Source organism: Siniperca chuatsi, linkage group LG6 (genome assembly GCF_020085105.1).
Source record: "Siniperca chuatsi isolate FFG_IHB_CAS linkage group LG6, ASM2008510v1, whole genome shotgun sequence".
Classification (NCBI taxonomy): domain Eukaryota; kingdom Metazoa; phylum Chordata; class Actinopteri; order Centrarchiformes; family Sinipercidae; genus Siniperca; species Siniperca chuatsi.
In genome coordinates this window covers 20,864,050-20,890,401 of record NC_058047.1, presented here as the reverse complement: position 1 = coordinate 20,890,401, position 26,352 = coordinate 20,864,050, and the positions used below count along the sequence as shown (strand labels likewise).

The window sequence follows — 26,352 nt, the reverse complement described above, 5'->3', positions numbered from 1 at the left end:
AGAAGTTATGCAGTAGATTCCACCCTGACTTGATTAGAAATTGTAAATGAGCTAGATAATTGTAAACAGTTAGCTTAAACTGCAAATGTATTAATTGCTCAATATGTGTTGCGACCTTGAAATCATGTAAATTACTGTCGTTTTCAGCGTCAAAGATGCCCACTGTAAAACAGCAAGACATTTAACAAAGAATTACAGTATGCTTGTGTCTGCTCTGGCACTGAGCTCAGAGCCCAAACATTTGCTTCCAAGACACCACAAAGCAATCTGCTGCCACATCTGACACTCACTTGAAGCCCGAGCTTTGTTGTTGACATGGGGGTTACTCAGATTTTTAAGAAGTTATACAGTACATAGAATGATTGTATGATTTTAATTATGGGGAATTTCATCAAAGCAAGGACAACTGGAACTTCCTTGGGGTTCTTATACTCTTGTTCTGTCTCACTTTATCTGTTTTTCACTCTCTCTTTATTTTGTTTGTTTGCATGTGTGTTTGTGTTTGGCAGAGAGACACCACTCGCAAAATATGTGATATATATATTTTTTTCCAAAAGAGAAATAGAACCACACACTGTACAGTCAGTAGATAAAGATAGCATTTTAATTACATCTATGATGTTTTATTACAAAGCAAGGTTCTGTGTTTTACTGTAAAGAAGGTCTACCATGACCTTACTGCTTTCCATAGTAGTTGGAATACTTTTAACCAGTCATTAAAAAATTACAAAATTTCTACATTATTAAATATATCTTATACAAATGTTCTAGATTGTAACATTCAATAATAGTGTGTTCAAAGTCATTTTTCTTTGCTTTCAAGAATTTTAAATGTATACCCGACCACTTTAGCCAAGTGATCAGTTGAGTGACATGATTTTGAATATTTCAGAATATATGTAAAAATATTACTGTACTTTCATAGAAGAAAACAAACTCCACAAAGTAAAATAAGCATTTTAATTTGGCTACAACAGAATGACTTGTATGACTAGTCTTTCTATCTGACTGTAAGGTGATCAAAAAAGTAGCACAAATTCTAGTCTAACTTCTTTGACTTTAAAAAAGTTGGCAGCTCTGCTCTGAACATTACCAATGTCATACTGGAAAAAGAAATGGTTAAGGCCGTTAGAGAGTTTAGAATTGACATATGGAGTCTGTTGGGACTATTAGCTGGAAGCATCATCTGACTAGTAACAAAACAATCTGCCTCAATCAGCAAAGAAAATGGAAGGAAGCTGCACATTGTAATGTAAAATGTAAACATTTACAGTGAGCTTGAAATGTATTACTTCTTCAGAACAACAATTATGTCTCAGTTACTAACTGATTAGTTTGCCAAGAGTTCCAACATTGGCCATGATGATGCAGCTCCACCAGTGTCGTAATTTTTGTGTTCAAATTTGTGTTGTGTTCAAGCATTTTAAGCTTTTGTCCATCATAAAGCAAAGGCAGTCATTATCCAAACACCTTATATAACTTTGTTAAGAAATATTATTTCCTATTACAGTGCCGATAGAGAGAGAACAATAAATCAATTGAGCCAAGCCTGCAAACACTCAGATGTCCTGAAAACTATCTACATGTTTTTTTTGAAGATGGGGGAAACAACTTCATACAACACTAACAAAAAACACATTCACAATACTCTCTGTCCTTCTCTCTTGCTCTTCTTTGTTTCTTAATCTGACTCCCACCAGTTCCACTAATGCTGGAAAGCTCATGCAGGTGGTGACTAAAAACTATCCTGTGCAGAACAGATTTGGCTTTCAGGGCAGGAGGAGAGAAAGGACGAGTTAAGAACCGTAAAAAAGCCAGAGGAAGTTAACAGACACGGCAGAGTGGGTTAATTGAGGGTGAAAGACTATGATTTTTATGAAGGGCCCACATAGATCTATGCTGAAAGTAGCTATTATTAGGAGCCTGGCGGCACCAAGGATCAAAACATACTGGCAGGTAGACAGGAATGGCTTGGGGTAGTTGGGTGCTGGAGCTGGGAGTTTGGAGAAAGAGGTCACTGGTCTCTTTCTCATCGTTTTTCTTTTTTTATGATGTAAGGTTTAAATAGTGGCTAGGAGGACAGCAAGTCTCTGGGGGCAGTTAACAAGCTAAAGAGTGTGAAGTGACTGTCAACCTTTCTGAGGACATACTTCTCAAAAACACTTCCAGCACCAGACAAGCGTGGCCTCAGGGTGATACTCATAATTGAAACAGGGACTCTTTTAAAAAGGAGGTAAATGCCACCACTAACTGGACAGCCCCACTTGAGAACTTCTGCATTTTCTCTCTGTTTCTCACACTTTTTCAATCTTTCTTTTTATTATTCCATGAGCTTCTGCTTCTGTCAGGAAACATAGTGTAATTGTTAGTTTTCATCTCACTTTGAAAAACTTAAAGGAATAGTTTGACATTTTGGGACAAAATAAATTAAGTAAATTTCGTCATTTGCCCACAATTTGTGGCTGTGTGGACTGTACACACTACAAGCTGACTGCGCATGGGCTAGAAAATTAAACTGGACGTTTGGTTTGTGTACTGTATGTATGTAGTGTATTCCCCATCCGGTCCTATTGTCTTTGAGAGGTCGCACGCACCATTTTCTCTTTCTGACTTTTTTTTTTTTTGTTCAGTCAAATACAACAAACAAAGGAGCTCTTCTTCTTGCTGTTGTGAGGTCACCATCTTGTTTTCTAGTGCACATATGTTGAACATGTCTCTGTGCACAGACCCTTGATTGCAGTATGTATAGGAGTGCATGCGCGTTCGCTGTCCACGGCAGCGTCCGTGTTGAAGTGTGATCAAAGCTTTAGATTCGAAGATCTACACCACTCTCATGTCTGCACTGTAAATAGATAGCTGCAGCCAGCAGGCAGTTAGCTTAGCTTAGCACAAAGACTGGAAAACAACTAGTCTGGCTCTGTCCAACGGTAACAAAAACTGTCTACCAGCATCTCTAAAGCTCAGCACTTAACATTTTGTATAGCTTGTTTATTTAATCTGTACAAAAAACAAACTGTAAAAATGTAAAACCACAATTTACTTTTTTACAGGGAGTTTTGTGCAGAGAATTTCTTGGCCAGGACCAATACATTTCTGGAGTCTCCGATGATTGCCTGGCAACTGGATTTTTTTTAACCTTCAGAGAGCTGTTGTTTCAAGTCTTAATACTAAGCTAGGCTAATCGGCTACTGGCTGCAGCTTATAGTTACCATACAGATATGAGAGTGGTATCACTCTTCTCATTGAACTCTGGGCAAGAAAGCAAATAATTTCCCAAACTTTTCCTGTTGTTCCAGTCGCATAGTATAAAAATGTTCTTCTTCTTCTTCTTCTTCTTCTTCTTCTTCTTCTTCTTCACATTGTTGTCGAATAATACTGTATAATAGCAAATGTCCAAAATAAAGAGTCATCGCTGTTAACTGGAATGGGTTGGCTGAGCTTTAATGCCTTGCCCTAATCAGGTTCATTACACAGCTTGTAAAAAACAGACAAGAGTGTGGGAAGTCACAAAAAAGGTGTTCTTCATTTCCGTCCTGTTCTCCCAAACTAAACAGAAAAGATCACAGAGGGTGTTTCAATTAAATATTAACACAGGTGATCAGAAAGTCTCTCAGGCTTCATCTGGACTAACTCTGCCGACACTCCTGCAATCTGCTCTGTGTTTGTGACCGCTTGATGATTCAAATCAGCAGCTGTAAAAAAAAAAAAAAAAGGAAAGGCTCCCTTAATTTGCCCCATGTGGCCAGAGAGAAGAAAAGAGAGCAAAGGTGTTAAAAAACGCTCTCCTAGCTGGTTCACTGGACAGTAATGGAGCTGATTTGACTGTGTTACAAAATGCTTCACCGTTCACATCAAGGGGAGACAGCTGAGGTCATGGGATCGGAAGGGGATGTAAGCCCTTCCAGGTGTCTGTAACCAAAAATAAAGAAGAAAAGAGGATAATAAAATCCTCAGGTGAAAGGCAACAGACTTGTTTCTCACAGAACAAACTTTTCTGAGAGAGAAAAGAAAGGGGACGGTGCTTGTTGCAGGCTTTCTCATTTGTTTGAAATGGTTATGAATGAGTGCGGTGGCCCCACCTCTCTCCTTTCAACCCCCTAGATGCTGGCCCTGCCCAGGATAAAATGCAGGACAACTCAGCCGGTGCTTCCACAGAAGAGAGGACTGACTGACTGACTGCACACAGCAGAGCGTGAGGCCATCCACTTACTGCTTCACTGCCCCGTGCTAGCTGACACACACTTGCTGACTGCCGCTCACTCTGACACATAGAGACACACTCGCTGCCTCTCTCTCTCTGTCGCAAACACACACCGGCTCTCTCCCTCCCATACTCACTCACTTGCTCACTCCCTCTCTTTCTCTCTCCCTCTCGGTATCACACACTCATACACATACACACACGCGCGCACAGAGTCAGTCACCAACCCTCATTCAACTCCCTCTCAGCCACGGGTCAGCAGCTCAGACAGGCACCTTGTTCCTATTCAGCTGGAGAGAGTAGAGCATCGCAAGGTGCACACACACATACTTCAACACACACTCACACAAAAACACACGTATCCATACACACACACACACACACACACACACACACACACACAGGCAGACAAACACTCCACACATACACACACATGCGCATCCTCATACATCCCAGGACTTTATCTGTGGTACGGGAAAGAAGACCTCAGTCCAAGGAGGAGAAGAAACAGAGAAACAAGGAGCAACACTAAAGAGGCACTTTCAAAGGCGGATTCATAAAATTACAACACTTCATGAAAGGATTGGACAAAAAGAATCGAAAAAAAGACTGAAGATGACATCTGGAGAAACTTTGACAAGCTAGTTGCTGTAGGAAGGCCTGCTGGCAGCCCAAAGTGGAGATTGGTCATCTGTGACATCCAGAGGATCTGCTGTGAGTGCCATTCCCCTCCCTTCTCACTTCAGGACTCCCACCCTCTTGTCATCCCTCCAGTGGGACATCTCCTGGTCATCAGCATGCCTACAGCTTGCACAAGGTGCACCTTGGGAGTCTGACCCACCATGTGCAGATGGACGCCGTCCGTAGCTCATCTCTGTGCTGAACCTGCCCTTGGCACCACCATTACTGCAGCCTTCCCTGGGCGACTTCTCCCCCTGCCCAGTGCAGCCTCCCTTTGCCTGGCATGCTTCACCCTGCTCCTGGTCACCGCAGGCACTGCCACAGGGGCCTGTCCTCCTGGGGTAGGGCATGAACCCCTTCAGGTGCTGGCGAGTGGCATCAACTGTTCATGGACGTTGGAAAGGCACACTCGCAGTTACAATCACCTAGAGGGTGACGTCCGACTACGCCGTCTTTACTCTGCCAACAAGTTCTTCCTCTGCATTGACAAAACAGGCAAGGTGGACGGCACTCGGCGGAAAAACTACGCAGACAGTAAGTAACTGGCACAGCCAGAGTGCATCTAAGTTCTACCTCAAATGTGTATTAGATGTCACAGAGAGGACAGGATGCCCTGTGACGTTCTCACTTCTATTTTTATGGTTGGACTTTCTTATCTGTTCACTTTTATAGCAGTTCATAGGGATATCCTATGGTTGTAACATTGCTGAGCTATTTGTGTTGTGTTTAGAGCACGAGAGAGACGAGTTGCTAGGTAAGAAGGGAATGCCCTAGTGTGGATTTAGACTCCTCATGGGACAGCTGGCACAAGAAAGCTGACTTGAGGAGAGACATTGAGCATCAGTTGGTGATGCAAACTGGGCTTGGGAAAAAAAGCTTGGGGATTAACTTGTCAAAACGGTGATGAAAGTGCATCAATTGTAAGTAGCAGGTGTACATGGAAACACATTCCTCCAACAAATGCAAACACGCGTTCATGTGTATTGTTCAAGTTTGATTAGTCTTTAGTAATGAGACTGCAGTTTGAAGTCAGATTTAAAGTGCTGAGGAAAAAGCTTCAATTTAAAGCAGTGACTTTTCCTCATGCAACCTGCATTGGTAGTTGAGCTTTCTTTACTGAGCAATTTACTATTTGCCATCATATTTCTGGCAATTGTGCACACAACTGTACATCTCGCTTTAGAGTCTCCTAAGATTTTGGCTCTCCGTCGCACCCCACATCATGCTTATTAGCACCTGCTCAGACTGGACAATACTTCCCAACGTGATCGCTGGATTCAGCATGCAGTTCCAGATAGATCCACATAAGTTATTCTGTTGCAAAGCCTTTAGTCTGTACCTAATCTGTGGTTCAGGGACACCTGAAGAGAGGTTGTTCATACAGCAGCCATGCCTCTTCAGTGTGTCCATCAATGGGTGTCTTTCAGATGCTTGACCAGGTCAGATGAGCCGACTCTGGTCATGATCTGACCTCCTTCTCCATTAGTCACCGGCTGACTGACTGACTGGATAGCCCTTGGAGACGCTTATGCCTTTAACGGTAATATTTATGTATTTGGTTGTTAATGCCTTTTTATACAAGTCGGTGAGTCAGAGTTTTTCCATGCGGCTACTGGGGGCAGGAGCAGCTGCTACGTCCAACTAATAGGCCAGTCAGTCTGTTGCCACTATTTCAATAAGCTTCAAGCTGCAGTCTGGATGACATTTGTTAACCTGTTGGGATTAGTCACCTGGCAGAATCTTTTAAAACCACACACACTGGTAGAAATTCAAGTTGAGATGAATTATTACAGTGTTAAATCTGGACCTGTAGGGCTTATCCAAGTTGGGACATTATTCTCTCATATTAGTGGTAATATATGTCAGCTACTATAATAAAATATTACTCCCAAGCTTTACTTGAATTTGACACTTCAGAGGTCATGCTGCAAGAGCGGTAGCAATACCAATTTGGCAACATGAGGAAGTTTGAATTGAAACAAGTGTTCAGAGTCTTTGGAAAGTAGCAAAAGTTATGTCTGAGGATTGTGAAATTCAGGCTTTTTCTTTGCCATAGTCATGTCATTAATGCTTAGGTGGCTGCAGTAGCTCGCTATGAAAAAGTGCAGTCCCCTTAAATATAATGTCCTCAAACACTTTAGACATCATCCTCTCATTTCCTTTGGTGGAAAGAACGATTCTTTCTCACACAGAGTGAGGGTGTGTGCCTGCACCCTGAGCTGAGCACAGCGCCAAACCAGTGGTCATGTAGACCTTGTGGTTAGTCTGTGGTTGCGCTTCACAATGGGGCAGATCTGGACCCTGTTTCTGCGTGAGGCTAACGTTACTGCCATCACATAAGGAGGCTTTCAATCAAACTTAAAGCTTCCTGACTACATTGGCTGAGCTCAGGACTCTCCTGAGCCTGCATGCAGCTTCCACGAGTCCTGCCCAGCAGTCTGGCCGACCCCTCCTCTGTCCTCTGTGTTGCCCTTACACTCTTGTCGACACAGCTATATTGCCCCGACAGCTCTGCCTGCTACACCCAGGCCCCGGCCCTCACCTCCACCCCACTCAGTTTTTCCAGCCCCAACTCCCAACTCCCTCTCAGGTGCAAAAACAGTTCGAATTAGTCAACAGGCTCTCTGCTAATTGAGGTTGGAAAATATTGTATCAATCCCAGTGGAGCAGGGGCATGGAACAGCTGAGGGAAGACAGACTGACTTGGAGGGATGGAGGGTTGAAAGGATGAGAGAGCTTGACAGGATTGAAGGGAGAAAAAGAAAAATGAAAAACACACATGGTAAATAAATGCATTTAGTCTTGCGTTTCATTAGCTATTAGTATGACATGCAAATATATTGTACAGAAGTAATTTAAATGCCCTACAAGATGTTATTAAAGGACAGATAAGAGATTAAATATCCTTTGAGTGCTGAAATTCAAAACTTTCATCAGCAACATACATGGCAGGCTGAATGTGTATCATTTCTCCAAAGTGTTCTGTGTCCTGTCCTGTGAGCACACATGCAGAAATATACACAAACATATACTCAAACACACACACAACAGCACTCAAGTTTCAAGTATCTGTTCCTGAAGTTTGTTATCAGGATCAAGCATGCTGCAAGCTTACAGGGCCTTTAATGCATTTGTTAATCAAACCAGAGAGATAGGAATCAGACTAGATAAATGACTCAACTATTATCTGACTACAGCCTGTGAAACAACATGCTCTAAATATAGATCCACCTAAAACTGCAAACCACTTGATAGTCGAACTTTCTAAAAATAACTTGTTGAAGTAGCCACAAGAAGAGACAAAGTACAGTACTTTGAGGCACTGAAGGGGAGGGCCTCGACATGTTTTTCTTTTGACCTATGGCAAAGCAGCGAACCATTGAGGGGAAAAACACACCCAAGTGTTTACAAAAGCTCCAGAGGCAGGTACGCATCATATCCTGTCCTGGGTCATCGGTCATAGCCTGCTAATTAGACAGTGCTACAGCACAACAGCTGTGTGGGCACGCCCAGCAACCGTTTCATGATCAATTGCAACAGCAAATCATAAAGCTATGTAGAGTAGTATGGAAGAGAGGCTAGAGTACAGGAAAAAATGCTCCTTCTACAGTCACTAAAGTCAGGCTAAACACAGGCTTTAATTAAAATTAATAAAAAAACATTTTGGCTTTAATTACAAGCCTGTTTTCTATTTATGCCCTCTTTCTGTTTTGTTTTACAAATTCTTACATGTTTGTTTTGGCATGCCACACTGCATATATTTTTATTTATTTTATGTTTCATTTTTTTCATCCCATTTTAAAGGATGGACTGTTAAGTTCTGGGTGTGTGTGGCTGAAGGCATCAAACGTTTGTGCAGCCTCCAGGTAGTGACAGCCCATTCACCCTTAGGAAATAAGGTCACTTCACCATGCCGCTATAATCGCAGAAGTCACTGCGGCCATTCAGCCTCTACAGCCGTGCAACTCTCACAGCCAGGGTGTGTTGTGTTTACCAAATTTCCCTTGGTGTGCAACATCTTGCTGTTTGATGTGAGAGTTTTCCTAGTTCATGAGTGTATTTAACTTGGATGGGACCCATGGGAAGAAAATCTTCCACCCTACTGAAATATGTTGTGGAAATTATTCAGGGGAACAGGGGAAATTGTCACTCGCCAAGGAGAGACTGACTTGAATTTGAAAATGGGAAAAGACAGGACGAGTGCTGCAGACAGATGACTAAATCCACCTAAAAGGTTTGACCAGTTAGACAGCATTAGCAGTGATGAAAATATTAGCCTCTGCACATACAAAATGAAGATGATAGTAAAGAAGAGTTAAAATATGTTAATTTATTTGTGTAGAAACTTCTTCATATTTAAAAAAGGTCAACTGATTAATTTGTAATAATTATGCATCAAATGACACTGTGAAAACAATGTGACAATGTGAAAGGGGATGATTGTAGTGATAAACCTACAGAGAATTATTATCTGAATCTGCAACACCACTCAGCTTCATGGAGTTTATAGTAAGTTTCAGCTCACTGTCCCGCCCACAACTTTACTGTTTTTGTTCACTCTCACTGCTCTCATAGCACAGTTTTTGGCTCTAAAACCAACACTACCTGCTCAGCACCAAACAACAGACAGAAGCAGTTAGCAACTAGCTGGTGAACATAGTGGAGCAGCTAAAGAAGCAGATATTTCAGTTGGTGGAGACCAAAAACTAAAGCTAAAAGAGAGTGAATATTGGACTTACATTCATCAGGTGGCCAGAAACATTACTCCAGATGAATGATAATGTTGAGCTATAAATGCTGGATGTGTAAATAAGTAGCTGTTTGCTAAGTTTGCAAAATCATTTTCAAAGGTGATATATTGTATGTCAATATTGTGTTCAGAACTAGTTTCCACTGCCACGCCTTTCCCCACCCACCCAGCCAAAAAAAAAAAAAAAAATCATGAATCCATCAATGAGTAGTGAGTAAAGTCCTTCCGAAGTTCTTAGTCATTACTAGCTAGTTTTAAACTTTTAAACTAGTGATTTACTAAATGGGGTTGAACCATTCAAACTTCAGAAATGCCCTATCTAGTTAAGACTTTAGAAACGTGTAAATCAGTTGCTCACAAGCTGTAACATAACTTCCAGAAAAGACAGTTTTTATCGGGCAAACGATGTATTCAACTTAAATACCAATCTGTTATTATGTTTTTCATTTAGATATGCATGCACGGAGAAATGTGTATGTTTCTGAGTTAGTAGTATTCATGAAGTTTTTATGAGTGGGAAATATCAGATCATGCTAATCTAACTGACGTTATTTGGTCGCTTAGCCTAACGTTATTTAATGTTCTGTAAATTTAGGTAGTGTTATTTTTGTCAAATGTGAAATTAAAAAGCATTTTGAACAGCAGTGTCAGCTCAACCATATTAGATTTTACTTACATTTTACTTTTACACTTCAATCTAAATGGCTCATATATTGGCATGCTAACATTTTGTCAGTTAGTTCAGTCAGCTAGCGTTAGTAAAAACATTTCCATTTACTAAACATTTACATTACAACTAGGCTAAGTTTGAACTAATCATGATGCAGCATAGTTTCTTGTCTTACATCTAAATATAAAACTTGCTTAATTAAGTGCAGGAGTAAATACTGGTTCCTTGTACTGATTTTTTAAAATGAAAGTATCATTGTGTACCACTCCTGAACAGTTAGTCATATACAGTAAGTGTTCTCCAAGTACTCACCATTGTAATATACTACAGCAGAAAACACTTGGGCTATGTTCCTAAATTGATATTCATTTTTAAATGAACATAAAGTCAGACTACTCAAAAACACCACTATTCTCCATCATCACCTCGTGTTATCTAGGCTACAGTTTAGACAATGGAATACACATGCCAAAGAAACAGCCATTACAAAATGTCTGTTTTGCACTGTCTGCCATTTTAAGGGTGTAAGAAAGTTTTTTCTGTCCTGGCCATTCTACATCCTCACCATGACTCACCATTAATTCTGGTAGAGCTCAGACGGGGACGTGTGACTGGATCAACAGCACCGGAGCTGGAGGGGCTAAAGAGGGAAGCACCTGGCCGAAGGAAGTGCTTTGGTGTTTTGAATTGGGAGAATACACATGTTAATGAGGCTAGGAGAAGGGCTGGGGCGTGCTCTGCTCAGTATTGAGGTGGAAATTAAAGGCTAGAAGAGTGCTGGAGCGTTTCCCGTTGCTCATTAGGCATTAGGTTTCCTCTGAGTCGTCTCAACCGAGAGGGGATTCGTGGACATTTTGGATGCCAATAGGAGGGTAAAATCCCACGAATCATGCATTTATTATCTCCCCCAATAAGGACAGTGCATGGCCTCAGTCTGTGGGAGACAAATGAAAATCGACTCTTTGCCAGCTGTTCCTGGTGTTAAGAAGCCAAACGCTAAATAAAACATCACTGGCACACGCATGCATGTTGAACATGCATGTTAAATTTTTCTCTCAATCACACACACACACACACACACACACACACACACACACACACACACACACACACACACACACACACACACACTACCACTGTCCTGGGAACATTGCAGGACAAGAGTGTCAGTGTCACCCTAATTAGCCGAGCACCCCTGGTTTCTGCCACCAGGGTTTGATATCATGAATGGGCTCTAGAAATGTAGCAATTAGTAGCTAACAACCTTTAGCAGTCTGGCTGCGGCTCCTCTCTGGGATTTACTGGGTTCATCAGCAGGTTTATAGAGTCTGACTTTGGCTCCAGCAGCCAATTCCTTTATAGCATCCCACTGCTTTGGACATCCTGTGGGTGTGAAGGGAACACAAAAGAGAAGACTTCACAGTGCCAGTAACCAGCTACTTGGATCTTAAAGCCATTGATAAAAGATGTTTGCACTGATGTTCTGAAAAGCCTCTTAAAAGCAGAGAATGACACTGAATACAAAGTTCAAGTATATCAATTTCTATATACTTGAAAGAAGAAATAGTGTGAAAATCAGAAAATGATTAAAGAGTGTAATAGAGCAAGATTGAGGTTTGACTCTTTAAATATTCTTTGGGCCAGAAAAAATAACCATTATACTTGCTTCTATTTTCCATCTTTTTCCCATGAGCAGACTATCTGTTGCCATCCAAAAGCTACTCCCTCAATGATTTAGCTGCTTTATACATCATTGTAATGAGCCACAATTAATTACAGTATGGCAATGCAATATTGAACATGGTCACAGCCAGGCAGTTAGTTTTAAAAATGGGGGTGAATAGTTTGGCCTTTTCCTCAATGAGAACACATTAGCACTGTTATTACTGTGTGTGCTTTTTTGTCAAAGGTGTAAAATGAGTATTAATTAGATCAGTTGGGAACAGTTGGCCAACTAGTCTTACTCATGCAGCACCACATGTTTGAAATCATTCGCCAAGGGAAATTCTCACTAAGGAGCAGCCGCCACTCACATCTTGGACCCTACACATGCGCATACACACACACACAGTAACACACATGCACTGACGTAATCAGCCCATTCAGTCAGGGGAGACAGCCTCAACCTTAGATAGACCGAGACAGATTAATGGTTTTGTTTTGACCCTTCCAATAAAGCCTCTCACCTCCCTGGTCGAACTGAGCCAGACATCATGTCTTGGAAGGCGTTTAACCACTGGCCCAGGAATAAAGAAGCTGAAAGAGAACCCCTGCTGTAGACAGGAAAAAAAAAACAACTTGGCATCCTTAAATGCAGCTACGGCTGACTGGGTAAAGCTACAGGATTTTAAAGGTGTTCAAATTTAAGCTAAAATCACAAGGAGCCCAGCACTAGGAAGCAATAATAGCAGGAATGTAATGCACCTGTTGCCCTAAAGACAGATATCCCTCCCTGTAGGATTTGGTTCAGATCATTAAGGAAGAAATAAGAGGCAGTAAAATCAGGTGCCTCAATCTTTCTCGTAGGTGATATTCAGGTAAATCTCGAGCTCCCCACCTTTTTTTCCTGTATAGTTATAAGCCACAGGAGCACTTGGGAGCTCTGTGGACTTTCAATAGACTTTAATCTCTCTCTCTCTCTCTCTCTCTCTCTCTCTCTCTCTCTCTCTCTCAGCCAAAAACAACTCTAACACACAAATAGAGCAACTAAAGCAGCTAAATACTGACTTGCTGTCAGGCAATCAAGTCATAAAAATCTAGTTTACAGCTCCTGGCTATGTGTAACAGACTGGGAATCATACCTGGAAATGACATATTTACTATAATTAACTGATCACGCTGAACTGTGCAGCAAATACTGTGCACCAGAAAGCCTGCGACGATCCAACATTTCTTATCATGCAGACATTATATCATGTATTTCTGTGTGAGTTAAGATTTTGTAGAGCAATTTTAAACAAGACTAAGAGTCTATAGCCATGCTAGCTGCTCTGTGAGGCTGTAATGCTCATGGTGAAGAAAACTAAACTTTTGTTTTTGAAAAGATGATGATGCTAGAAGAAAAGTCAAGTCAAGGGATGACCAAAGTCAGTAGGATTTATCCTCTGGGGACCATGAATGTCTGTACAAACTTTTTTGAAATATTTCAGTCTGGACCTGAACTGACCAACCAGCGTTGTCATTCCTAGAGCCGTGCTGCTAGCTTGGCTAAAAAAAAAATGTACCAGACTGTGAGCCCACGAAAATGACTGTGTTTTTTACACAGTTGAAAGCAGAATATAAGCGCTAAGAATCAGTTAAAAGTGTTAATCATCATCGTTTAGGAATTTTTAAAATTATAATCTTAAAGCCCCAATGTGAGCGTACAGTACATCCATTCTGCATTCCAATTGTAGTCCATAAAGTAGAGTATATATTTGAATATAGACCTTGCACATTCTAGTACATGGGACACAACATAGAAATGCAGACCATATGGACTGAGAACTGGGTGGGAACAGGGTACGCCTAACTCTTCTTGGACCTTAAACTGAAGAATTTAGATTTAAAAATCACATGAGGGTTATATTTGTCTTGGATTTAGTTGAACATTTTATGAAAGCAAACAAATAATCGATGAGATTGTGTTCCATCAGGTGTACAACCTCTGCACAAGATGTTGTGCTTTGAATATAGAAGCAGAAAAGTCCCAGTCTGGACTGAATAACCGTGTTACAAATGCATTTCCTGAAAGTACAAGTACGAGGATAATCAATGCAAATGTGGAAGGGTAAAAACAACGACTCTGATGCGGGTCTGTGCATACCAACAGGTTGAGACCATACAGCGTCTTCTCTGAACTGAATTACACACATCCACTCGTACCTGCTTTTTATCTCTAAGGCCATTTCGCTAAACGAACATGAGCAGGATGTGAGTATTGTGTCAGGGCTCTTTGAATGTGTGTGTACATTTAGAATGCATGTGCCTGTGTTTATACTTGTGCCATTGCGGGGGCATAAAGTGGACCCTAAACTGAAAAAGATGTGCGTTTCCTTTCCCTAATGGCTAATATGAACCAGACCTTACCTTGCATTCACTTCAGACATGCAAGCTTGTGTGCACACGGGTGTTTTTCCCGTCTGGAAGGCTATGCTCCTCATTAGAACACAGAGGGTGGCACAAAGTATTGCAGTGATATAGTTGAAGCAGGACAGTACAGTCCACACCATACATCAAGCCACTCCTGTATGGACACTAATATCTTTTTGAAAGCAGCTTGCTTCTTGCTGAACGGTTACTACAAATTTCATCTAGCTAACTGAGTTTCTCAGAGAATGAGAAAGTGGACATAACATCATAACATTCTACAACATTCCCCCCTTTGTAGCTATTTTTGAATGACTCAGGAAGAAAAGGTTGCGGTTAGAGAAGAAGTTTTTCTGCTGCTTACAGAAGTCATCCATAACTGAGCAGGCAGAGAAAATATTCAAATGAAACACCAGGTTTTCCATACATATTTGCACAGGTAGAAGTGCTTTGATGTCAACCCTCTGTCTCTCTCTCACCCTACTTATTTCTCTTCATATATATATTTATATACACATATCTTTCACTATCATCCTCTTGTTTCTTTTCTTTTTATCTGTCTGCCACTTTCTACCTATCACCATCTCTCTCTCTCTCTCCTGCTGTCTCCATTTCCCCCTCTCCTCCCCTGCAGTGGATAGGATTGGGGTCAGGGCCCTTTGGCCAGTGGAGCAAGTGACAGCTCTGACAGAGCCCTGATTTCACTCCTGTGCCTTCTGTCACCTCCCTGTATGCCCATCTCATTTTAATAATGTAAATATAGGGCAGGCTCAGGCCAGAGAGAATATTCTGTGTCCTGGTGCTCACTCACTGGAACCTTGCTGCACACCTGAGCCACACAAGCACACACTTGGCAGTATTCTCCAAGCTAACTTGGAATTGGTAGATTTTCAGACTGCTGTTGAATACAGAACTACAAGCAAAACAGTAAATTCTGTTATACAAAATGAATAGAGTTATAAATATAGTCACACTGTAACTGAACTGATAATATACACACAACAGCCAATCACACGCAGCCGACTGTAGGAGATGTGAGGCATCCATGTTTGTTTGATTTTCAGGCTCCTCAGGCTCAGATATATTGGTGCTTTCAGAAATTACAGAAAAGTTTCCCAGTCGTAATTGTGACTAGGAGGTTGTTGTGACTGCTATTTATAAATTGGAAACTTGTAATTAAGATAACTTGAATACGACATGAACGCAGCATGAACAAATATTTTTTGACAAATTCAGCTAGCCAGCCTGCACAATCTAAGCTATTTGATTTTTAAAAAAAAGTGTATTGCCACACTGACATGCTTGTTACCCACAAGATCTGAGTTCATTTTGCTGAAGAGGGAGGTAAAATAAATGGTTTTAATAGCTTCTACAACTTACTCTAATCTAATCTAAAAGTATTTGCCAATGTGGGCAGATTCGCTGTGGTTACTGACAGGGAATGCTGGTTTGGACCAGATGTGGATGCTCTTCAAGAACTACGTGAAGAGCTTTGCACTGAGAGACCAGGGAAGATGAAGGTAGGAAACTGTAAACAAGGCCTTTGTTAGAAAACCGATTATGTTTCAACTCTGGTCCGGACAGCCAACCAAACCAGCCACAGATGCAACACACCAGCTTACTGCAATTTAGTGGCACAGGGGAATGACCTCAGTCTAATGTGGATCCCGCCATCCCGGCCGCCACTCCCAGGGTACTAAAGTGCAGGAAACTGCAGAAGCCGTGAGTCACAAAGCTCTCGGCGGGCAGATCTGCTCGTAACTATCTGTGAAGCCTTTGATAGCTTGCTGTTCGGTTGTTACGGATGTGATGCATGATTTGGAGGCAGTCTGCCCTCCTTGATTAAAGAAAAGGCCTCTTGGTCGGTAAGATTGCGGCCCCCCAGTACCACACAGACACAGACGAGCACACTTAGGGCTTCGTTAACCTTTTTCACCTCTGCTATCCGTCAGCCTCACTACACCAGCCCTCCACCCCACCACTCACCCACTCCCTCAGGTTGTTCTCTTGTGTTACCTTTTCTGGCTAGTTTGCCCCGACCATGCTTGTAAACTTGTGGTTTGATCAGCGGAGGGTCTTTGCCCTCTGATTCAGCATCCTGGAGGTCTCTAATGAACTCATTGATGTTCCATTACATACAATCACAGCTTAGCATGTCCAAGGAAGTTAGTGTTCAGTGGTATAACTACCATGGAGTGTATGCTGACAGGACAAGCAGATACACTAATCACTGTTTGATGGGGAGTATATGTGTGTGGTAGAAGAGATTGCAGTACTGCCAGAATCTTTGACCCGTCAAACTGATATTTTCTATGAGCTTTGTCATTGTTTTTCACTTAACTCTTCTCTTTCTAACATTTTGTGCCCATTGGTATCACTTATCACAACACACATACAACTGCCTCTCCACACACATACACAGACATATCCAGATGTGGTAGGTGATTCTGGAGTATTGGGTCAGTCTGTCTAGGGATAAATCAGACAGACTAATCTGTCCTGTGAGGGGATGGAGGGTAATTGGTCACATTTGACCCCCGGCCTTGCGGACTGTGGGAACGCGGACTTTATCTACTAGCGGTAATTGGCTAATGAAACACTTCCGCAACTCCTCCACTAGATTGTCATCCACTGGTTGGGATTGGTTGAGGCATGTGTGTGTGTATTTGTGTGAGTGTGGCCAGCACAAGAGGCCAAGAAGTATGTGTATGCAGGCGAGTGTGTGTGTGTGTGTGTGTGTGTGTGTGTGTGTGTGTGTGTGTGTGTGTGTGTGTGTGTGTGTGTGTGTGTGAGTAGTCTAGAGAAAATGGCAGGATGCGGAACTCCCTGTGGCCATCTCCACAACGTTATCAACAGCATCAGTCTCATGATGCCTGCAGCATACTGATACATTGACAGCACATACATTAATGGTTGTGTGGTTGCCATTACAATTTAAAGTAGAAATGGTTAATGTAATTCAAATTAAATCTTTGGCCCAAGGCAGAGCTTTTTGTGTTTTTGTGTGGCGCTTACTGATAGTGTAGCTAGGACATGACTGAGTGTTTGCAGCATTTAGGTTATACTCTCAGTACCACGGTCGATATGACACAGCCTTGTGTCATATTTTATTGAATTTTGCTCATGTTTTATAGTTGTTTTGTGTGATCATTTATCTGGGCAAAATGATGCCCGCATCAATCGAAAGACAAGAAAACCAGCATGGGGAGAGTGAATTGTGGGGGTAGGTGGGGGTGTACTAAGAAAAAAAGGCTAAAGTTACAGTGGTGAGACAATGTCTCTGAGGTCCCATCAAGTGAGCCATTCATAGATGCAGGCCTACCAGTTTGTGGAGCCAGGGAGACACTCCGATAGAGTGGGGCCCACAGTGGCCTTGTCTTTTTGTCCCAAGCTGACCCCTGCTCTCCCGCCTGGCCTCTGCGCCCCTCACCTGGCCTGTCCCAGCACACTGGTAACAGGATACCTGTAATTTGCTCTAATGGCCTTTGAAAGACCTGGCTGGGCTAATCCCTGGAGTACTTCTCCCAGCAGCTCCGTATGAAAGGGTGGGGGTAACAAGGCCGAGTGCGAGTCCTGAAAGAGGACCAGCCTCTGGATTGTGTGTGAGAGAATGTCACCCCTTGCGGCCGGGGCTGGGGCCGAGGGAGTGCGGGAGTCAGCTTTCAGCAGATCACCACCATGTGGCTTGTTCACAGGCTCAAAAAAACTAGGCTCCGGAGAAGTAGATTGTCTCTGCTTTACACCTCCCTCAGTGGTTCAGTCTGGCAGGCAGGGGGGAATGGGCTGAAGAACAGTCTGCACCCAACTTTGAGAGAGTGCTCTTCAAATTGTTTCCAGATTCCGTTTTTAATTTGTGCTAAGGTAGTTTTTCACCGATGACATTTGTTCATTCAGTAATAGACGAGACTGATATCCCTAATACAGCAGAGCTGCAAGAAGAGCAGAAATAAGAGTAAAGTTAAAGTTAGATGCTTAAAAAACGTCTTGCTAAAGCAAAGCAGTCCATGACTTTGGTCAGGTGAGGTTACACTCTCAGGTGTTATAATGGAGGATGTTGCGTCCTGCATAAAAAATTGGTGACTGCCACAAATTTTATGAAATCAGAAAGCTATTCGTATGAGAGGTTCTGGAGCCCAATGGCTGAACCTGATGATAATAATAATAATAATAATAATAATAACAATAATAACAATAACAACAACAATAATAATAATGCCATTGCTGAACAAAAGCTACTGGCCATTGAATATGGACTGAGATAAAAAAGACAGGAGAAAAATAATCTTATCAGTCTCATCTTCACTCTCATCCCTCCAGAGATTTTAATGGAATGTGGGAACAGCAAGTGATATGTGGGCAGGGAAGACCAGCCCTCTGCCAGTCTTTTCTCTCCTTTCTTCCTGTCCTTTCTATCCATCATCATTGTTCTTTTGATGGGGTGGGCCACATGCAAGGGAATGTACTCACAAAAAATACACACACATGCAGACCAAAACACACATGCACACAGTGTGTACAGAGTGATTTAGAGAGTGACAGCATGTTTAGATCTGTGAAAGTTCAAGTGTGTATGAAAGAAAAAAGGGGGTGCAAAAATAGTCCTGTTTCTTATTTCCTTTGCTGTTACTTTAATTATGTACTTTTTAAATTTTGTTTGATCAAATCAAACATGAGTTGAGCTGAAGGATTCCTAACTGTCCAGGGATTCAGAGCTAAATTAGGCAAGAGAAACACTGTTCAGACTTCCAGACAGTCTGAGCTCATATGAGGAACAGAATCAGATCACAGGGCCAAGTTACTTGGCATGTTGGCTTGAATTTGTTGCTTTGACTAACATATGGTGGAGGGCTGTTCAGCTCATTTCATTACTGAGTATCTTGGAGATTTTTCTAGTTTTTCCCTTTTTCCCTTTTTTTTTAATCTCACTTCTATTGCAAAAATGAACACCTCAGATTTGTAACTGCAGGCTGTGTGTTTTGTGTGTGTCTCAGCCTTTCATGTTTGTGTGTGTGTGTGTGTGTGTGTGTGTATGTGTGATCAGTCCAGCCCCGCTCGGCTCAGAGCAGACACACAGTATCTCATAGCTGTCCGTAAGGGATGAATAAATCATCCCAGTCCTGTTAGAGTTAATAGGTATGATGCATGTCCGGAGACCCGGTGCAGACAGGCCGGTGGGGAGGGAGAGGAGGGGTGACCCAGGCAGAGAAAGAAGCAGACTGAGACAGAGAGACCAAATAGGTATGACAGAGGAGAAGTAAGGGACAGACCGTCAGTGAAAAGCAAGCTGGCAGATGGGAGAAAGGAAGAAGGAGAGAAAGACAGGTAAAGTTTGCTGTCTGTAAACCGACAGCTGCTTTGCTATGCAACAGAGGGTCGCTCACAAACACACATAAAATTGCACATGACGCGTGCACACACACACACACACACCCCCACTCCCACCAAAGTTCAAATCCTCTGCTGGAACAGTAGAGCTCTCAGAGTGGTAGTCACAGCTCCTGTTAAAGAGACTGTAAATTTTATATTGCTGTCCAGGACTGGTTGGTCCATTAAACCAATGAGGGCATTGCATCATATGTATTTTGAGCCTGATCACACTTATTTAAACAAAAATAAATGTCATCATTTCATCACTATGTGTATGAAACATTATGGACAGTGACTCAACTGACTGTTGAAGTGACTGTTTTTACATTAATGAAAGGGAAATCCTGAGCAAACCCTCAACTTTAACCAAGTCCAGCCTTTTTAGCAGTAAACCTCAGCATAAAATATCTTCCCCCGACCTTAACCAAAATGTTTAAAATGGACTGAAACCTCCTAAAAGCTATGCATAAACGGAACCAGGCTTCATAGCTACAATAGCAATGTTGTTGGCAAACTTTACAGTTTCATAAAAAGAATAGGGCCATCACTTTTCTAGGTTCTGATATGAAAATGTGTGCTTTCGTAGGAAATACAACAACCAGATAATGGTCATGATCATGATCAATGTGTTGGTATTGCAGCACAGAACTTGAATTGCACTGAGGTTTGGCATAACAGTTCTAGGAAAAACATTTGTGACCAGACAACATTTAAATTGGAGAATAAACCTGCAATGTAAGAAATACATAAGCATATGCAACTGCTTACAAATTGACTTTAGTAATATCCTTGGCATGCCTAAAAAAATCTGAGCACAATCATGGAAGACCTCATTTATAATGTTGCTTAAGATATAGGGCAGAAAATCATTGTGGCACTCCAATCAGTCATGTCAAAGCAGGTACTTTTGCCTTTAAAAGCAGATGTAAAACACCTGCTCTGACGTTGCTCACTGGGGTGTGGCCAAAAGAGCTCGATGCTCAGAAGTTTCTGCCTGTGCCGCATGATTCTCTGTAGTAGGCTAGTATTTGACTCAGTGTTGGTTCTTTAGTGTGGAAATCTTAAATTGTTTTTAAGTGGTTTTAGCAACTGCTAAATTGCTGTGTTTTTGTGCACTGAACTTAAACTAATCCATTAGCTGCTTAATAATTAAGCAGACTATGACTTATTTTTTCTGTTGATGAATTTTGACGAGTATTGAGTATTTTTAAGATTTGATGGGCATTGTTCAAATCTTAAATTATTATACGTGATAGTATAAATTTAAAAATTTACTCGTTAAGTCCATTGTATTGCAGTGCACCCAACACCCAAAGTCTGACCACCAATTCAGGGATGTCTGTTACACTGACATCATCCTGGCGAGGACTCAAGTAAAAGTCAAAGGCTGGTTGCAGGAGACTAAACGCAACCTGATGCATCTGATGCATGCTGGTAGATGGAGCACACATGTGAGGTAGTGACCATGATATTATTCAACTGGAGAAGAAAAGAGGAAAATATAACATACTTTACTTGCAACGGAATATATTTTCTGACCTGGGTTGTATTTTTGACCATGTATCTGTTAGTTAGCAATCAGTAATTAGTCAGTTTAATTATTTGCACCAGACCGCACATCAGAATATAAACTGTTTTCACCATTTAAACTCAAAGCGACCCCCTCAGCGTTGGAAATAGCCAAAGGGGAATTCCACACCATCTGCTAATCAAGGGCTGTGTGGATTTGTCACAGGGGTCAAACGTTTGGTTGATAAAGTATACTTTACCAGGAGAAATCCTCAGTCATCCCTTGAAGTCATGGTTCATCAGGAGACCATGTTTACCCTTACCTTACACTCAGTTTGGGTGTCTTTTGTATATGTGTTGTGCGTTTGTGTGTTGTGATTCAACTCTGTCCTCTGGTTTCAGCTAATCTAGAGTCTGTGTGGGACTGAGCCGTGCTGTTTCTGTCTGTGTCTCCCTGACCTGCCCTATCCTGACCAATATGATGTGCTCAAGCAGAATATGATGAGAAAGATATGTAGCTAAAGATGCAAAAGGACCATCTACTGTATATAATTTCTGAAAACATAAAAATTGTCTAATTTTTGCTCTCAAAAAGTGCTACAGTTAGTCCCAGTCATAACGATAAACCTTCCTAAACACCAAAAAGTAAAGGAAGGTTTCTGTACTGTCACTATATTTACTATAGGTAATATTGAACTGATTGAGTTTACCTTCACAACAAACATGGCAGACCTGCTTAAAATGATTTTACCTCCTCTATGTAAGGGAGTGGAATACACAATAATATTCAAACTGCAAACTGTTGAAGTCCAGCACACTGTGTTCCCTGTAAATAATTTTTCCGTCTATGCAGCACTGTCATATTCCACAGAAAATTGAAGATCAGCTTTCATATCCGCCCCTCTTTGCAATGAGATCATCACTGACCCAGTATCATGTGCCGCACATTAGCGATATCAGTGTATTTGTCACTATATTAGCCTCCTGACAAGACATTCCTTCATCTGTCAGCTAGCAATCAATTTTTCTTTCATTCACAGAGAGAATTAGGAATATAATATAGGCATGCAGTTAATGAATGAAACTTTTAATATTTTATTTTGATACTATATATATATATATATATATATATATATATATATATATATATATATATATATATATATATATATATATATATATATATATATATATCTTTTAGACAGAGCATGTTTGAAAATGGAGGCAGAGCACTGATCATGCTCCCTGTGTGCCTTCAGAGCCACTGACACAGAAGCGGTAATTCTTGTGCTGACACACCACTTGGATTTGAGCAGTCACCACATGCTGAGGGCCATAATCACAGTTTTTTGTGGCTCAACATTATGTTGTCAGGGCATAAACAACGGCCTCTGCCCCAAATCAATGTCACGATTATGCTTTATGGACTATGAAATGAAAGGGTGGTTTGCAATCATTGCTTGTGTTTCTTTGGCTGCCTTTCAGACTGCAGGTAAAACTGGCCCAAATTTTTTTCCATTGCAAGTGAAACTCTGAAAATATATTCATATTCAGAAATATCACATGACAACTGACATTTTTGGTTTGTGCCACTTTTATATAAGGTCTAACTTTATGTTAATATGAATTAAAGGTCTCAGTATGCGCTAAACAAACAAACAAAGGTACAAAGGTAAGAAGGTCGTAGAAGTGGGGGAAAACCCTGCCATCATTGCCTCCTGCTGGCTGCATCTCACTGCCTCCACAACCTCTCTCCAAGAACTCTGTTTCGTTTACATGTCATTGTAGTCTCAACACACATGAATCGTACCAATTGTACCCACAGCGTGAAAGTAGGTGTGTGAAGAATGAACAAAGAGACCTCTTCCCGCAGTGAAACACCTGCACAATAGGAAAACAGCTAAATCTCTTTGTCCTCTTTTTAGTTATTATATGATTGCAACGTTGTCTGACAAAATCAACATAAATGCAGGTTAATGATGACAGCTGTGCTGTGTTTTTCGGCTATATTGACAAATGATTGATCACAGAGAAAGTTAGAGGCAGCTAAAGGTCTTAACTTTGCTGCCACACAGCCCCCGATCATTGTTTTGCAAAAGTTCAGTTTTCCTACACTGAAACACCAAGCCGGTGTTTTTATCCCTCTGGAGAACATTTTGGAAAAGCTCAGGTTTTGGTTGAGAAAAACAGTGTTTTAGAGGGGACAGGGCTGAAGCAAAGAGAAAAACATGCATTTTTAAATTTAACTGAATTAGTGTGGGCACACTCTATAAAAGATGATTGACCTACTTTCACACCTCCACACACCTGGCCAATCACTGTGTAAATTGGGTGACATTGTCGGATTGTCTGTTTCAGAAAGTTACAATTGTCGGATCTGGCCCCCCAATTCCAACATCAGAAAGGGTTTAGGTGATCCGACAAGCACTTTGTTTGAAGCATACTGAGGCCTTTAGTAGCACTAGGAAAGAAAGATGGACATCTGTGATGGAGGATTTTAATTGGAGGGACAGTGTGACCCAAAGCAACATGTCAAATGTATTCTGATTTTGAAAGCGTATCAAATGAAGATAGGTAGCTTGGTTCATTGCATATCAATGTACAAACGATATCATCCACAAAGGCATTACTGAGAGTAGCTTCTATTTTGTTTATTTGTCTGCGGATTGTTTCGTCTTGTTTTTTTGTCACATACATAAAAACAATACAAATTGTGCAATAGTGTCCATGAGCCAAAGTTGCGCAAATATACTAAAATATGATTGCTTTTTGGTGAAAACATAAATTGTGTGCAGGTTACACGTTTCTCTCTGGAATTAAGCAAACAAAACCATCCTTCTCCACAAGTCCTTGCTAATCAGTGGTTGGTATTTTACTGTACATTCAAGGGTTAATGTCCAAGTTTCCATATCACACCACCTGTGATGGCCTCCACTAGAGCGCCTGTTCTCATGGTAATCTCTCAAGGTGTTTAAAGCAATAGTGAGTGATGCAGCCTTTGTCTCTGCTGATACACACAGGCGGCTGCTTCGCCCAGTACCAGACCCTATGAGGGGGTCATGGCAGATCAAAGGTGCTGGTCACAGCCATTAGGCCCGGCAGCCCAGACCCGACATGAAAAGCTTGTGTTTTGAAAAGGAGGGCAAAAGGAAAAAAACAACAGGGCCCTCTTCGTTTAAAAAGCAAGCAAACTGTGAAATAATTGAAAAGGTATGTCAATCAAGAGCAGGAGCACAGCGGGAACTCCAAGATTCCCAGGCTCTGCTCTGGTAGAGCACTGAGCCATGGAGGGCTGCTCAAGGGGGCAACCTAAGAAATTAAAGACCTGGGAAAAGGAACAAAAAGAAGACAGGAGGAAAGGAGCAGAAAAATCTCTTTTTCTCACTCTCTCTTTGCTCAGTCTTTCGCTCTTTTCTGCTTTAAATTTGTGATGAAAGGAACCATTTTGCCACACTTTAGAGCCCCATTCAAAACGCTTGGTCATTAATAAGATCTTGTCTAGCTCTTCACCTCTCAGGTGAGTAACAAAGACTTATTGGGGGGGAGCAGCCATTGGAAGCGCCTGCCCCCACCACCGAAACCCCCATCTTATAACCAGCACCTTCACCCTGTACTCACTCCCTCCTCCTCCCCCATACCATGAGTCTGACAAAAGGGAACCCCGTGAGAGTGTCTCTCTCTTTCCTTTCTGCCTTTTTTTTCAAAGTCAGAAAAGGCTTGAATGATCTGACGATGGGCTAACGTCCAAAAAATGGGGGACAGAAAGAAAAGACTGGGTAAAAGACTTTTTCTATGCTTTTAAAAATCCCATAGAGAAGAAATAAATGGCAAGTCCACAGTTGACTAGACATGCATAGTGCAGGATTTGCGTGTAATGGCAGCTTGAGCTTATTGACAGTCCCAGCCAAAACATGTCAAAGGTTAAGAGATCTTGCCAATTGCAAGTGGGAAGCCAAAAGTACCGTTTTCATGAGCTCAATAGGGCCATCAGTTGATACTTGCTCAGCAGAACACAGAGCAGGAGTGACCTTCAGTTTCCAATGCAACTCAGGATCAAAGAGTTAATTTGTCTCCATTATTTTCTCTCTCCTTTCTAATTGTGATATTGTTCAACAGATTTGAAACATTTCTTGAATGAAAATTGTTCACAATTTCAAAATAGTCAGCTATTATTAGAGCAAACTAGATATTCCTGCCCATTTGTGTAGATACAATTTCTTAACAATTTACACCAGACCATATGTTACAAAACAGGGTTTATTAATGAGAGGATTAGCCCCACACTACATTTCAAAATGTTAGATATATTCAGATACTATTTGTCCAACATAAATTTAAGTTGGTTAGCGAGGGGCTAAATATTCCTGATTATCCAATTCTGACACAATAAATTGTTTTAGGATTTCTCAACAACCACCGTTAATCAAATCTCTGGACAGCTTTTAACTTTTAACAGACTTTAATAATAAATGTAACAGTTTCAGTCAAACATGTATACTCCTAGAAAACTATATCAATATAATAACACATTTCTTCAAGTTTGGAGGCTAAACTCAGCATACAACCTTCCTTCCAGTAAAATGACCTTTGGATTTCAGCAGTTAGGAAAACCCTCTAATAACTTGAAATACCTCACTCTGATTTCTCAGGCTTTGAACACAATGGAGTGACTTTTCAAAGGGGGGACTGTGAGTTATATGGATCTAACTGGTCTTTATAGATGTGTGGTCAAGCGTCCAGAGCCCAAGTGATTCCTCTAAACAATGTGAAATCCCAATTTTATGTGCTCAGATCTTTTGTGTCTGCTGGCTGCTACACCAGCATGTATGAATGAAATGACATGTAGGGTACCTATGAGACCGGAGGACAGAATCAGAATCAGAATCAGATGATTGATCCCAGAGGGGAAACTCTTTTGTTACAGCTGCTCACTATCCCATCAGTGCACACAGGGATAGAAGTTCTAAGCAAATCAGAATATAATACACTATAATACAGGTCAGATAAATAAAGTACCAAGTGGACATAAGTATAAAATTAAAATAAGTGTAAAGTACAAAGTGGGTTTACCAGTTGACGATAAGTATGTGCAGTATAAAAATACAA

General features: G+C 41.3%; 1 protein-coding gene across 1 annotated transcript in view; it reads left to right on the top strand.

Annotated features, from left to right (window-relative positions):
- The first annotated feature begins 611 nt into the window (after positions 1–611).
- The window catches only part of fgf22 (fibroblast growth factor 22), a 33,868-nt gene continuing 8,127 nt past the window's right edge, over positions 612–26,352 (top strand). The window contains exon 1 of the mRNA XM_044200272.1: positions 612–5,416. Coding sequence (XP_044056207.1) covers positions 5,044–5,416 — 373 coding nt within the window. The 5' untranslated portion in view covers positions 612–5,043. The remainder of the gene's footprint in view (positions 5,417–26,352) is intronic.